The sequence below is a fragment of the Seriola lalandi genome, unplaced genomic scaffold, assembly GCF_002814215.2.
Source record: "Seriola lalandi dorsalis isolate HSWRI2012SDOR001 ecotype SW California unplaced genomic scaffold, Sedor1 jcf7180002054256, whole genome shotgun sequence".
In the NCBI taxonomy this organism is placed as follows: domain Eukaryota; kingdom Metazoa; phylum Chordata; class Actinopteri; order Carangiformes; family Carangidae; genus Seriola; species Seriola lalandi.
In genome coordinates, this window is record NW_019524809.1 from 2,191,704 (window position 1) to 2,206,477 (window position 14,774).

General features: G+C 39.9%; 1 protein-coding gene across 1 annotated transcript in view; it reads left to right on the top strand.

The window, feature by feature from the left end:
* sptbn2 (spectrin, beta, non-erythrocytic 2) overlaps positions 1-12,933 on the top strand; it is a 55,363-nt gene extending 42,430 nt beyond the window's left edge. The window contains exons 20-39 of the mRNA XM_023404665.2: positions 268-470; positions 578-668; positions 880-1,026; positions 1,279-1,542; positions 1,879-2,103; positions 2,196-2,285; positions 2,525-2,803; positions 2,883-3,013; positions 3,122-3,326; positions 3,433-3,807; positions 3,904-4,148; positions 4,238-4,376; positions 4,528-4,612; positions 5,193-5,389; positions 5,544-5,671; positions 5,784-5,859; positions 8,072-8,250; positions 8,464-8,637; positions 8,827-8,869; positions 9,034-12,933. Coding sequence (XP_023260433.1) covers positions 268-470; positions 578-668; positions 880-1,026; positions 1,279-1,542; positions 1,879-2,103; positions 2,196-2,285; positions 2,525-2,803; positions 2,883-3,013; positions 3,122-3,326; positions 3,433-3,807; positions 3,904-4,148; positions 4,238-4,376; positions 4,528-4,612; positions 5,193-5,389; positions 5,544-5,671; positions 5,784-5,859; positions 8,072-8,250; positions 8,464-8,637; positions 8,827-8,869; positions 9,034-9,246 — 3,489 coding nt within the window. The 3' untranslated portion in view covers positions 9,247-12,933. The remainder of the gene's footprint in view (positions 1-267; positions 471-577; positions 669-879; positions 1,027-1,278; positions 1,543-1,878; positions 2,104-2,195; positions 2,286-2,524; positions 2,804-2,882; positions 3,014-3,121; positions 3,327-3,432; positions 3,808-3,903; positions 4,149-4,237; positions 4,377-4,527; positions 4,613-5,192; positions 5,390-5,543; positions 5,672-5,783; positions 5,860-8,071; positions 8,251-8,463; positions 8,638-8,826; positions 8,870-9,033) is intronic.
* Positions 12,934-14,774: the final 1,841 nt, after the last annotated feature.

A 14,774-nucleotide genomic window follows, 5' to 3' on the forward strand; every position in this document is an offset into this window, starting at 1 on the left:
GTAAGGACTGGAAGGACCCAAAAGTAGGGATTCAAAGACAACTGCAGCAAATTATAAACTGTTGAAGAAAAACAGAAATTTGTAGTTTGATGTTGTTTGAATTCTTCACTATATCCCCAGCTTGTGCTTGTTTTACATGTTTTAATTTCAATATATCACTGACAGTAAGCCAACAGGCTGCAAAACATCAAAATCATTGGAATTAGATAATAGCATGTAAGAAATGTTAAAAACAATTATAACATTCCTTTTCCTTTCTTTGTGTAGGAGTATGTGCTGTCCCACACAGAGATGCCCAGCAGTCTTCAGGGAGCGGAAGAGGCCATTAAGAAGCATGAGGATTTCCTCACTACCACAGAGGCCAGTGAGGAGAAGATAACTGGTGTGGTGGAGGCTGGACGGCGCCTCATTAACGATTGTAATGCAAACTCTGACAAAATCCAGGAAAAAGTTGATTCCATCCAAGAAAGGTTAGAGCAAAAGTACAAGAAGGATGAAAAATCCCAATAATGCAAGTTTTCCTTGTTGATAAGATGTTTGAAGAGTGGCTCATTTAGCTCTCCTTAATTTTCTCCAGGCATGTTAAGAATAAGAAGGCTGCGAATGAATTGCTTACAAAGCTTAAGGACAACCGTGAACTTCAGCACTTCCTCCAAGATGGGCAGGAGGTAAAAAAAAAATGAAATGAAATAATAGCATCATGAGTAAATTAATAACATGCTTAAAGTTTAAATATGTCAAAGTTACCTAGTACTGTGACTACACATGGCTTCTTTTATCATAAGAAAAAAGCTATAGAATTTGTGTTTATCGCTTGTATTTCTGTATAATTATATTAATAATGATGCTTATTGTGTAATGCTGTCCTCTTTTCTATAGCTCACATTGTGGATCAATGAGAAAATGCTGACAGCACAAGACATGTCTTATGATGAGGCCAGAAATCTTCACAGCAAGTGGCAGAAGCACCAGGCCTTCATGGCAGAGCTGGCCTCTAACAAAGACTGGCTGGACAAAATTGACAAGGTACGGGAAAAGGGTAATTTGTCTGTGTAACTTGGGGTAACTTGTCTCATATGTGGGCAGTTGTTCTGACGTGGTGTAATTGTAGTAGTTAATTGATTGGTGCATGGGTAAGCCAATCAATAAGGCTAATCAGAGAGGCCAAATAGCAATCCTTTTTTTGTATACAGCTGGGACAGTGTGCCTGCCTAAGTGTTGCCAAAATGGCAAGATTACTGAAAATGAAAACTTGTCCTTGTATTCTGTCTCTATCAGGAGGGTCAGGCATTGGTGGCAGAGAAGCCTGAGCTGAAACCTGTTGTCCAGCAGACCCTGGAGGACTTACAGCGTCAATGGGAGGAGCTGGAGGGCACCACTCGCACCAAGGCCCAGTGTTTGTTTGATGCTAACAGGGCAGAGCTCTTTACACAGAGCTGCTCTGCTCTAGATGTCTGGCTGAAAAACCTTGAGAGTCAGCTGCATAGTGACGACTATGGCAAAGATTTGACCAGTGTCAACATCCTGCTCAAGAAACATCAGGTAGACCACACCGTGCAAGCAAAGCACATCTATGCCATGAAGAAATACTTTTGTATTATAGAGCATATATAATATCATATGACATAATTAGTACAAGTTCTGATTGGTACGAAACATCATGTGTCAAAAACTCAACTCAGTTTTTAAATGTGCTGAAAAAACGTATGTAGAGTAATTAAAGAATTTAATCTGTACTTAATGCTAAAGATATTGAACTACTTCTGATCCTGAACTTGCTGAGTTAAGTGCATGTGGTGGAAGTGGCCAAATCTGTTTAGTGGAGACTGCCAAATGCCCTATCTTATTGTTTTACATCTTTGTGCTGTCCCTGTTTAGATGCTGGAGCATCAGATGGAGGTCCGAGAGAAGGAGGTGCAGTCCCTGCAGTCTCAGGCACTGGCGTTGTCCCAGGAGGACGCTGGACTAGCTGAGGTAGATGGTCAGCAAAGGCGTGTCACTGACAACTTTGAAAATCTTCAGGATCCTCTCAAACTGAGGCGGCAGCGACTACTTGCCTCTAAAGAAGCACATCAGTTCAACAGAGATCTGGAGGATGAAATTGTGAGTTGGATTACCTGCCTGAGTGCTGAAATTAGATATAGATCTATATGTTGCCTGATGCTTATGTTTTATTCATTCTGTTTTTCTGTCAGCTATGGGTGAAAGAGAGGATGCCCCTAGCAACCTCCACAGACCATGGAAAAGACCTGCCTACCGTTCAGCTTCTAATCAAAAAGAACCAGGTACAGTGATGACAAAAAAATCTGTATTTATGACATGCAATAGCAAAATGATCAATACTAGTAATTTCTTTAAAATGTTGTAAATGCTGGATAGTTTAAAAGAAAGTAAAAGTGAATTTTAATAATTGTCATCTCATTATTAAATGTCTGAAAACTGTGTATTGACCCAAGACAAATGTGAGGAGTAAGAATTGCCAACTCACCAGTCAAAGTTAACACCTTCTCTGTTTCTGAATCAGACATTGCAGAAGGAGATCCAGGGCCACCAGCCTCGCATTGATGACATCCACAGACGAGGAAAGGATCAGAGTCAGGTAGATGGTGAGAGACAGTCTGTCCTAGAGGAGCGTCTTGTTGAGCTGAGGGGCCTTTGGGACCAGCTGATTGCCGAGACAGACAAACGTCATGCCCGTCTAATAGAGGCCAATCGCGCCCAGCAGTTCTATGCTGATGCAGCAGAGGCAGAGGCCTGGATGGGTGAGCAAGAGCTACACATGATGTCAGAAGAAAAAGCCAAGGTAAATTGAGACACAATAAGAAATAAAATTGCCGCTGTATCACAATCATGTGTCTTTAAGAAACTTAATGATTTCGCAGGATGAGCAAAGCGCACTAGTGATGGTCAAAAAGCACCAGATCCTGGAACAGGCTCTTGAAGACTACGCCCAAACCATTCATCAGCTAGCCAACAGCAGTCGCCTAATGGTCACCAGTGAACACCCAGAGAGGTGCAGTAGATCTGAATGTTGAAGTGTTATCTATGACACGTACCTTTTTTATGAATAAAGTTGTAGATCCACAACCACTGATCTGTCCTTTCATTTTTCATTTAACAGCGAGAGAATCACCTTACGGCAAGCCCAAGTGGACAAGCTGTATGCAGGGTTGAAAGACCTTGCTGAGGAGCGTCGTGGGCGGCTTCAGGAGAGACTGCGACTGACCCAGCTGAAGCGGGAGGTGGATGACCTAGAACAGTGGATTGCTGAAAGGGAGGTGGTTGCTGGTTCCCATGAACTAGGACAGGACTATGAACATGTCACCGTGAGTGTTTTTTTCTCTGTCATATACTTTGGAGACACTGAAGCTCAGAGAAATTTGGCTGAATTAATTATGTTGCTCACGTTTGCCCTGATTTTTCTTTCTACAGATGCTGAGGGACAAGTTCCGGGAGTTTGCTCGTGACACCAGCACCATCGGCCAAGAGCGCGTAGATGGTGTAAATGGGCTGGCAGATGACCTGATTGAGTCAGGTCATCCTGAGAACGCCAGTGTGGCTGAGTGGAAGGATGGGTTAAACGAGGCCTGGGCAGATCTGCTAGAGCTGATTGACACACGCACGCAAATGTTGGCAGCCTCCTATGAATTGCATCGCTTCCATCAGGATGCCATGGAGGTGCTTGGACGTGTTAAGGAAAAGAGGGAGGCGCTGCCTTCCGACCTGGGCCGTGATCTGAACACTGTCCAACATCTACACAGACAGCACAACACTTTTGAACATGACATCCAAGCCCTCAGTGGACAGGTCAGCTAGCTATGTCGTTAAAGAGATCACGTGTAATTCCTAGAGAGCCATGTGAGTAGAATGCTGAATGCCCCCTCTTCCTCCTTGACTTCCTAGGTGAACCAGGTTCAGGATGATGCAGCACGGCTGCAGAAGGCTTATGCTGGAGAAAAAGCTGATGATATTCACAGGAGCGAACATGCTGTGACCTCTGCCTGGGAGGGCCTGCTTGAGGCTGGTCAGGCTCGCAGGCTCCTCCTGCTGGACACTGTGGAGAAATTCCGCTTCTTTAACATGGTGCGAGACCTAATGCTCTGGATGGACGGTGTTAACCTGCAGATTGACGCACATGACAGTCCCAGGTGAGAGCCATTTTATGCTCAGAGTGTTTTTGTTATTATTGTTACGAGTCTATTTAAATTTCACCTCTCTCTCCTTTCTGTTTCCCCAGGGATGTATCTTCTGCAGGGCTGGTCATTGCCAATCATCAGGACATCAAGTCAGAGATTGAGACCAGGGCAGACAGCTTTACTGCCTGTTTTGAGATGGGAAATACTCTCATCAACAACAATCACTATGCAGCTGATGAGGTATTATGCAATGGGTCACTCACTGTTATCTGCAGTCATATTGATGCATATTACAAGAAATGTTTTTGAGTAAAAAAGGAACATAATGATCATGAGTTATTACCAGCCTTATCATGTGTCCTCTTGTTCCTGAATCTTCTTTGACATACAGATACGAGAGAAACTGGCTCAACTTCAGGAAAAGAGAGACAGGATCAACAAAAAGTGGCAAGACAAGATGGATCATTTACAAATTGGTATGCATGCTTAACCTGTTTAGAGCGTGCCTGTTCAATCTAATAGTGCCATGTTGATAAAATGCCATGGATCCACTGGTGTATGCATGTTGCTACAGGGTAGAGATAGTTGGTAAAATATAAACAGGTACATCCAGTTTGACCTCCTGTTAGAAGCAAAGACACCACACATCAGTTTGTACTCCATTAAAACAGTACAACACTTTAAAGTTTTCATGCCAGCCATAACTTTTTCCTCGGTCAAGACTTTTATTGGTATTGATTGCACTATAGCAAAAGTAGTGTAAGGACTCATTTTTTGGTTTGTCTACACGTTTTTAACTTTTTGACACCCTTTTTCAGGCAACCTTCCCTGCACCAATGCAGTGGTTTTACTGAAATGAGTCACACCTGTGCTTTTTGTTATACAGCTATTGTTGTTCTGAAGGGGCTCCAAGTGTATGAGTTACTGTACACCTGCCCCAGTACTAACATTTTCTGGTGCAGATTATACTGTATTTCTTAATATCCCATTATTTGTTCACTGTCTACATATTTTTGTTCTCCTCTTTCTTCTGTTCCTCTTCTCCCTGCATCTCAGTGCTGGAGGTGTTGCAGTTTGGACGTGATGCCTATGTGGCAGAGTCTTGGTTGGCAGGGCAAGAACCTCTGGTGCGAGCAGCAGAGCTGGGCTCAAATGTGGATGAAGTAGAGAGCCTAATTAAGCGCCATGAGGCCTTTGAGAAACTTGCTGCAGCCTGGGAAGAGCGCTTTTTCCTACTGGAGAAACTCACTACAGTAAGTAGTATAGATATCTTCAATCACATCAATGGCTTGTTTTTTCTGTGGGCTGGTAGATACATGATGTACATAATGTCCGCCACTGATCTGTGATGTAGGCAGGGAAACCCTACATTTAGACTACTACTACTACTCACTCCCTCCTTTTCAGCTTGAGGAGCAGGAGATCCAGAGGAGGCGAGATGAAGAGGAGAGGGCACGGCGACCCCCTACACCACCCCCAGCTGAAGAAGTGGCACAATCTGAGACAGAAAGTCAAGCACATGACTCTGCAGCCAGGTAAACCAAAGGGGAGTTATAGTAGAGCAGAAAGGTGTTGGTGTATATTATGAATAGCCGTTGTATTTCTTTTGTTTCTGTATTAACACGTTTCCTTCCCCCTTAAACACAGAACCAGTCTGGACCAGACCACACTCAATCAGTCGGTGTCAGTGAATGGAGTACACAGTGACAATGATACATCTCAGGTGAGACACATCTCCAAAGGTTTGACTGTTACAGTGTTTCTGCTCTGTTGTGCTGAATTTTTTTTTTTTTTTTTTTACCTCGTTTCCAATGTAAACGTGTAATGTCCTGTAGTGTCTTTTCCATGTTCCATTCAATCTGTGTGAAAGATTAATTGTCAGAACAGAAAAAATATTGATAATTGGCATCACTGTTGCCATGAGACAGTCACTCAATATTAAATATTTACTATTGTATTCCTGACAAACTATCAAAACATGGCCACAGTTTGAAGCAAACCATGAATTTCAGGAAAAAATACCTGAAGTTTGCTTTGGGTTTTAAAAGAAGTCCAAACCTGTAAGTATCTCATAATGTAACTGTATGTAAGTGTGTCCCTGTCTCTGTCTGTTCATATCCAATCAACAGCGTTGTTTTAGTGTATTTAATGTCATATAATGTCATGACTTGTAATTATCCAGTTGGGATATAGGAAATATTTTATTTTTTGTGTGAAATGTAACCATTCTAATCAACAATATCAGCAATATTTTATATCAGAGGTAAGCAGCAAGGTTTGCTTATTGTTATTGTTGATGATACATAAAAGAAGCACTTTTTCTGAAAAGAATCAGCACCTCCTGGTGGTTGCAGAGCAACAAACACTCACCCATCACCTCAGGGACCCTGATTAAATACACATGGTACCTGTGAGGAGGGGGGTTGGGACTGGGATAGGATATACTAAACTTCAATGAATGTTTCACGACCCTAGTGAAACTCCTCACTGGCAGGTGAAAAGAAGCACTTGGTGTCACAGATGAAGTGACGGCAGTCAACACTGGCTGCTTGTGGAGAGTGCTGCTGTAAACCCAAGTTTAGGTCTGCTGCTGATACTACAGAGAAGAATCCGTCAAAGAAAGAGAGTCTTTTCTGTATGAATTGAACTCAAGTTCTAGAGGTGCAAGGCACTTACTTACTTTCAAATTTCTGCCCCTGACAAAGACTTCTTAACAATTTCTTATTGCGTTTTTACCAGCAGTCATTATCGCTATCGTTGTCAGTGGGAAAGAAATCAGAGCCTAAACGTGTGTCTAAGCCAAAGCAGCTGGAGCGTGTGAGTACCAAGCCATGGTCAGCTTTGTAGCTTCCCTCGCCCCCTTCACAGCCTCCGCTCAGCTCCTGGTCAACTGCAGTGCCTCTTTTCTTCTATCAGGAAGTCATTGCTCTCTGTCACAGATGCAATCCATTGCTTTATTTATTCATGCAATATGCAGTTTCATTAATGAGCCCCATTGCTGTTAAAAGGCATGATGCAGATTCATGAACACATTGTCTTCATGGATCAAATATGCAGTCTGCACTTGTTTATGTGCTCATATTGACCAGGACAGGAGTGACTGTAAATGTGAAGCCCAGAATTGTAAATGTGGTGATATTTGTAGTTGTTCAAAGCTTATTTATATGTAGCTTGTTTATTGTTTCCCAATATGTGTTCATGTGTGTGATGAGTGTGAAAGTCATTTGATAGATTCAATTAACAAGCTTTTTGTAGAAAGGGTTTATAGAGGAAAAAAAAGAAAAACACAAATATGTCCTTAGCTGATAATGTTTTGTCCTACTGTCACAAATAGGTACTTTAAAATGCATCCTATCATCTGTGGATTAGTAAACAAAAGCCAGAATACTCCATCCTCCATTTGGAGGATTTAAGGCTTGATAGAGTGTAACTGTATTTGATTATATGTTGATTTATGTTTTTTGTCTGTGTTTATGTGTTACAATAGAGTTATCAATTATTCATATAAGGCAAAGATAATTTTGTGAATAATAATATTTATATTGCAAATTAGTATCTTCCAGTATTCGCTGCCCCAAATAAATCTGTTCCTCTGGTACTTTTTGATTATTTTTGAACATGCAGATATTTTAACTAACTGTGTTCAGTGTAGCATGCATGTTTTCCAGATGTATGTTGTTTTAACTGTATGTCTTACTCATATGAGGAACTGTAATTGTCCTGTTAAATATCAGTGTATTGCGATTGTAATTATGTGGACCTTCTGAACCCGTGCTATGTTGGTACCTCAGGTAATCATACAGTGTCGTCAAAGCAAACGTCATCATGGCTCTTCATGTATGGCTGTGAATGGCTGCTTTGTTGCTCACTTCTTCCATCCGGTCATGTGTTTTTTCTACCTCCTCACTATTATTCATGTCTGATTGGAACCACAGGGCTCTGAGTCTGAGTCGGTGAACGGTCCAGGTAGGGACAGTGGGCTGGCATCTTCTCGCCTTGAGCCGTCTGCCACGTTACCAAGCAGGGGTGGAGCAGAGTCTGAGCCAGAAACCATGGAGGGGATGCTCTGTCGAAAACAAGAGATGGAGTCCCACAGCAAAAAGGCAGCTAGCAGGTGAGTGTTGTCATGAGGGGAGTCACTAAAGTGCACCATAGCAGACCCTGGAGGCCAGACACCGAAGACTGAAAAGTAATTTAGATTTCTTGGGAATTAGTCACAATGGAAGATATAAAAAAAGAAAGGTATCAGATATTTAGAAAATATATGTACTTTCTGTTTTTATGTGCAACATGTGCTGCTCTTGATACCATTTCTTTACTCCCATAGGTCCTGGCAGAATGTGTACTGTGTCCTAAGAAAAGGAAGTCTTGGTTTTTATAAAGATGGCAAGAGCGCAAGCAATGGCATTCCATACCATGGAGAGGTACCCATAAGCCTCGGAGAGGCTGTGTGTGAGGTAGCCCACGACTATAAGAAGAGGAAACATGTATTCAAGCTCAGGTGAGAGGAGAGATGGCAACCAAAACTTTAGAACAAGGATTCCTGATACAGTACAGTTGTCACACTCTTTGATTTAATAAATAAAATGAGAGTCCATGATGAAATACGAAGAAAATTGTGAAATTGTTAGACTTATAGACTTATAACTTATCTCTGACTAATGGTTCACCTCTTCTACTCTGTCTGCAGGCTAGGGGATGGAAAAGAGTACCTGTTCCAAGCAAAGGATGAGGTGAGATGTATAGAACATAATTACTCTACTAAAAAAAAATAATTAAATACAAATGATTTTTGCGTAAAACAAAAAAAAAAGTGTATTCGTGTGCTGACTTGTGTGTGACTCTGCCTCAAGTATATTAAGTATAGTAACTAATGTTTTTTTTTGTCTGTCTAAAGGCGGAAATGAGCTCCTGGATCAGGTCCATCCTTGGCTCCATTCCAACAGGAGCAGGAGACTCGCCTGGAGGTCCACGGGCCCTCAGCCGTGCCATGACGATGCCTCCCATCTCCCCCAGCTCAGGTGATGCTGGAGGTGTTACCATGCGCAACAAAGAGGGCAAAGAGAAGGATCGTGAGAAGAGGTTCAGCTTCTTTGGAAAGAAAAAATAGAAACACTTGTAAAATCATTGATGGAAACAACATTTGTCAAATTTTAACAAAGTGAAGCATGCAGAAAGGAAAGTACAAACAGGTCACACAAACACACTGCTCTCAGTGCAGGCCCCAAGGAATTTGTTGACAGCTACTGTATGTGGCATACAGAGAACTTTGTTTCTTTTCTTTCTCTTGGATTCTCTCCCTCGGCGGTTTTATCTGTCATTTACTTTTTCGTTCAGCCAATCCATATTTTTCCATATTTAGCTGAATCCAATAATGAAAGCCCCCATCCAAAGGTGATTTCAGACAACCAGCAGAGCTTATTAGCCTGAGTCAGTAACAGGTGTGGTTGTAATTAGCAGGGATCCAGGCCCAGTTTAGTTCAAAAGTCGGCTCGTCTGCAGCATGAATATTTTCTGTTCAGTGAGTCTTGACTAGCAGAGCCGTTTTGATGCTGTGTCACTAATAAAACACTGGATGGTGGCTTTCCACTGTGATGCACTCTGGTATTATTTCCCCCTCTATCTCTTTGGAAAGGATCACATCCGTCTCTTTTTGTGTTCTTGGTATTGTTGTCATTAACCTGGAAAATATTATTGCTATTATTATTATTATTATTATTATTATTATTATTATTATTATTTATCTTTTACTATTGCTGGTTTGAGAAAACAAACTAATTAATTTGACAGTAGATCCTCTTGATTTATGTTGTGGAGAAAAATAAATTTGGTTAAACTAGTGGAGAATGTTGGGCTTGCCCTTGTATGTATTTTTTTTTTTTTTTTTAGGAATGACAGTTAATGAGGTGTTTTGAGAAAAAATAAAGCTCTTTAAATTTTAGCAGTGTGCAGTAAGTGATCACAAGTTTCATTGGGAAAAATTATATATAAATATATATATTTAATAAGTGGTTTTATTTTTATTTTATCTCTAATTTTGCCTGTATTTGATTATTTCTTTGAGTGATCTTTTCTGCTTGATTTTCAACTTTCTGTTTTTTTCTGTACAAAGCAGAGAAGATTAGTTTTCTAGTGTGTGTGTGTGTGCACGTGTGCGTGCGTGCGTGTGTGTGTGCGTGCGTGCGTGCGTGCGAGTTGTGGTGCTGTGGATTTTGCACGTTTATGTTATTCCTAATCAAACGTGGCCAGATGGATGCTGCTTTTCCGTACGCAAATGCAGGCGAAAACCAGACACAAATTCAATATTATAATACTGGAATGATTTCACAAAATTAGCTTTAATTTGCTTTTGGTTTTTATTATATGTAAGTAAGATGACTTTACCAATGAAGTTCCTCAAGACGGTTTTATTATTTCTGTTTCTGTCTTTTAATAACTATTTCCGTTCTCTCTCCATCTACTGGTGTGAAGGTATGGGGCAGTTTGTAGATAAAAAGCTGAAGCACACGTGAGCAGGACAGATGGACAGCTGACAGGTCTCATGACAGGTGAAATGAGGGGTGTGGAAGTGAGATTGGATAGGCAGTGAAGAATGAGCTTTATGTGCTACCTGACAGAGAGAGGTGTACTGAGCCTTACTTGAACCCACTACAGATACACTGAACCCTTTTTACAAACCCACCTTCCATTCAAACAGTCCTAAAGGAAGCTTTCTAAGTACAAGGATAAGAATGTTAAAAATGTGCCCTGTGGCAATGATCTAATGTATGTCAGTGGATTATATATGCAGGTAACAGAGACAATGGAAAGCTCTGCTCACTAGCGATGGCAGAGAGGGAAAAGTCCTAAATTCTCTCTTAGATGAGCTTTGCGCTCTTGCATATGTGGCATGACTTCATGTAGGTTTATACTTGTATGTGTCTAAGCATCTGTTCTCTTCTGTGTTGATGTACTCTGAAAACATTAGATCACTTCATATTCAGGGTTGGAGAGTAACTATTTGTATGTAATTGGCATCTACAATACTCTAAAAACAAATAATTGCAATTCAATATAGTTAATACTTAATGTTAAAAAAAAAAAGATAGGTGTTTATTAGTTTCCTCAAATACTGTATATGTTTGAAAGGAAAAAGGCATTTACAGTATATTGTGACACTGTAGGCAGTAGTGCAATTTTATATAAATATCTTGAGACCATTGGATTTGTAGGTAACTGTTATTATAGTCAGTCACTTAAATCCAAGTGTTAATTTGCCTTTTGTAACTGCCAAAATGCAACAGGAAGTTACTGGACAAGAAATCTGAATTCAAGAGGTTTTATGGATTATCTTATAAGTAGGTTGCAGGTAATCAATTATTTGTAATTCATTACATCTTGAAAGCAACTCTTTACAGCTGGTACTTGCCTGGATGTGTGTACCATGCCTTGGAGGGCTGATTAGTTCACAGGAATGAAACACCAAACTGCTGTGATCACACAAACAGCTGGAAGTAAACTTGCATTTGGTTGCAGTTTAAACAGGTTGGCCATATTTTCCAGTCTCAAATGAATGTGGAACCATTGCTCAAATCAGATACCCTCCAAATCAGAGGAGAGGAGTATCTGAAGATCTGCTTTGAGAATATTGAACTTGGTTCAGTTAACAGTACAGTCCAAACTTTATCAAACCTGCCTTGTCTCTGTTCGTGGGACTTTGTATCCCAAATATGTGACAGAGCCCCTAGTTTCAGTCTAGTTTAAGTAGCCATACTAAAGGCTGACCAGGTTAATGAGGTCATTGCATACATAAGTGAGCCAACGCGGTCAGCGTATATTGTGCACAATTTCGGTTGGAGGTGTCATTCTTCCTCAGTGGATGAGCTGTTTTAGTGACTATTGCTACTTTTTCTCTGCTCTGGACATCAGGCACAGCATCCAGTTGATGTTTGGGAGTTCAAGTTTAAAGGTCACACAGTGTATTTTCTTATCAGCTCATTTGAATGTGTGATGATTCAAATTAGTTTGGCCAAATTGGTCATGTGAAGCAAAAATATTTCTCATACTTGACATACTTTACACAAGCTCTCTCTCTCCTTCACACACTCTCACACATTAATACTGTACTGTATTTTAAATGCAGAATGACCCTGGCAATCCAGTCTTTTGGAAATGTCCTCAGCTGGCTGTGATTCGATGTTGCATATGGCATCCTTTTAAAATAACATTGTGCTACTGGTGAGCTTTGACCAGAACTTGGAACGTATGTATTATTGATGTCAAAGAGATGAGTTTTTGGTTTTGAGAGTACTTGTAACAATGGAGTACTTACTGAAGAAAAAAACAACTTTTACTTGTTGAGTATTAGATATGAGTGAAAACAGACTGGTGACAATTTGAGCTTCCTTTTTTAGAAGAAGGCAGGATATTTTGCTGTCTAGTGGGAGCTTGTATTTTTTCATCCAGTGGTCTGTCTTGCAGCATTTGATAAGCCTGTCCGACTACCTTCATTTCTCATTACTTTTGACGAATGTCTGTTCCTCCCTCTGTAATTCAGAGTTGTTAATACCACTACTATTATTAATTGCTATTATTATCATTATTGCTACTGTTGTTACTATTACTACTACTGTTACTAATGCAACTTATTGCAAAAATTATAACTGCTGTCCATTTTCAGGTACGTGTCTGTAATACCAGACCCTTCCACACGATGTCAGTGTGCTGTGGAGCATTTTCATTACAAATTGAAAATAATGTTTGTTGACTTGTGTATCTACATCTAATATTAGGAATAATAAAACATGGTTTAATCAAATTCATGATGTTGGGTTTTTTATGTTGAAAAAAGGTTAGCCACTGCTCTATTGCCTTTCCTCTATTAGGTGCTGGATGTTTGAATTACGGTTTGTTGGCAAACGTGTAAAATGCACTTTTCATCCATGACTCAACTGTTTTTTTTTTTTAAATATTAATATATTATACTATCTCAATATACCACAACTATAAATGGTCAAAATATAGTTTGAAGTAAAGCGCATTGTTATCAGAAACAGTTTTCATCAAAATGCTAAACTACGGCTCATTTTGGGGCGGCATGTCATACTGATTATGACTGGTTAAAGGGGTACTTCAGACATTTTGTATTGTGCTCCCATAAAGTTAGGGGGACTAAAAGAGGTCAAAGATATTACGATTTTTAGATCTTAGTGCAAGTTATGATGTATATGTAAAAAAGTTGGATCCAACATATTCCCATGATGCAACTCAGAAGGACCTTTCATTACACCCTTGCCTCCTAAATGGCCACTTCTTTCAAACACCACATCCACAGTTTGTTACGCAGGCTTTCTGTTAAAAATTGTAAGCCCTGAGACCCAGAAAACCCTGGTGATATAAAGGTCAAATAGCCCTTAATGAGGGTTTATTAAACCTAATTTTAACCCAACTGAAATCATCAAAACACCAAATTTGTAATTATGCTTTGGAACGATTCTGTTTAATTTCTCTGGTAGATACCCTAAGACATTAATCTATGCCAGTTCTGGTGGCTGGTGGTGTCTTAAGACCATAATAAAACACTTATGTCCATTTTTTTCCCCTTTACTTTGTCACCCATCAGTACACCTGTTGTTGCAAGAGAATTCATGAAACATTTTTATATCTCAGAAAGATGAGCTCAGAATGGATCTGTAAAAATAAAAAACTAAAATACTTTTGACAGGAGATAAAGTGTGAGTATGTTAACATGTTACTACAGTAGCCTACATGTAAAATATAGTTCTTGCAGTATGAGTGTAGAGGATGTGGGAAAGATAGCTGCTGCAGTGCTGTCATTAAGAATGAATTAATGATGCAACTGCAGCAAATGAGGTCAAGGATGATTGAGCAATGACTAACATACACAGGTTTATGGTGCATCAGTGGATGCTGGGAAGGATGTCATCATCTAAAGAGCAGAGCCAACCTTCAGTGAGACTTGTTTAGAGAAACAGTGGTTATAATCTCTATACTGAAAAGTGGGAGAGGATGAGGATGGTGCTCTACTTCAGCAAAAACTGAGCCAGGAAGATAAAATTATCTGTATTTATTGAAAAAGTGATGTAGGGGCACTGAAAGAACATCTGCACACAGTATGTGAAGCTAATGAGCTACTATGCATTCAAATTTAAAAGCCAAGCGATGATGAGACGAGAATAGTCAAGAAATAACAAATAAAACCAGTAAAAGCAAATGTCTACATTCATAATGAAACTTTTTTTAAAAAATGAAATAACTTGAATAATGCATTTGGTGGTTTTTCATGAAAACAACAAAGACTAATATCAGTGATGAACAGAAAATCTATGTCGGCGTCAGACAGCCTCATCCTGTATGGATTGTAATTTGGTAAAGGTAAAGGGCTACAGAGATCACTGGTGGATTGTTTTAATTACCTGTCTGTCTTGTTCACCAGGATATAAGATACCAGAATTATGTAATATCACTAAAATTCATGTACTACTACTACTACTACTACTACTACTACTACTACTAATAGGCCTTTTTCACAGCTGATATTTTGACATGACATAGTGATAAAAGCACAGGTGTTACTAATAATATTAATAATGCCTCTGTCATACACAAGTGTCCCAGTAAGAAATGACATGCACAATG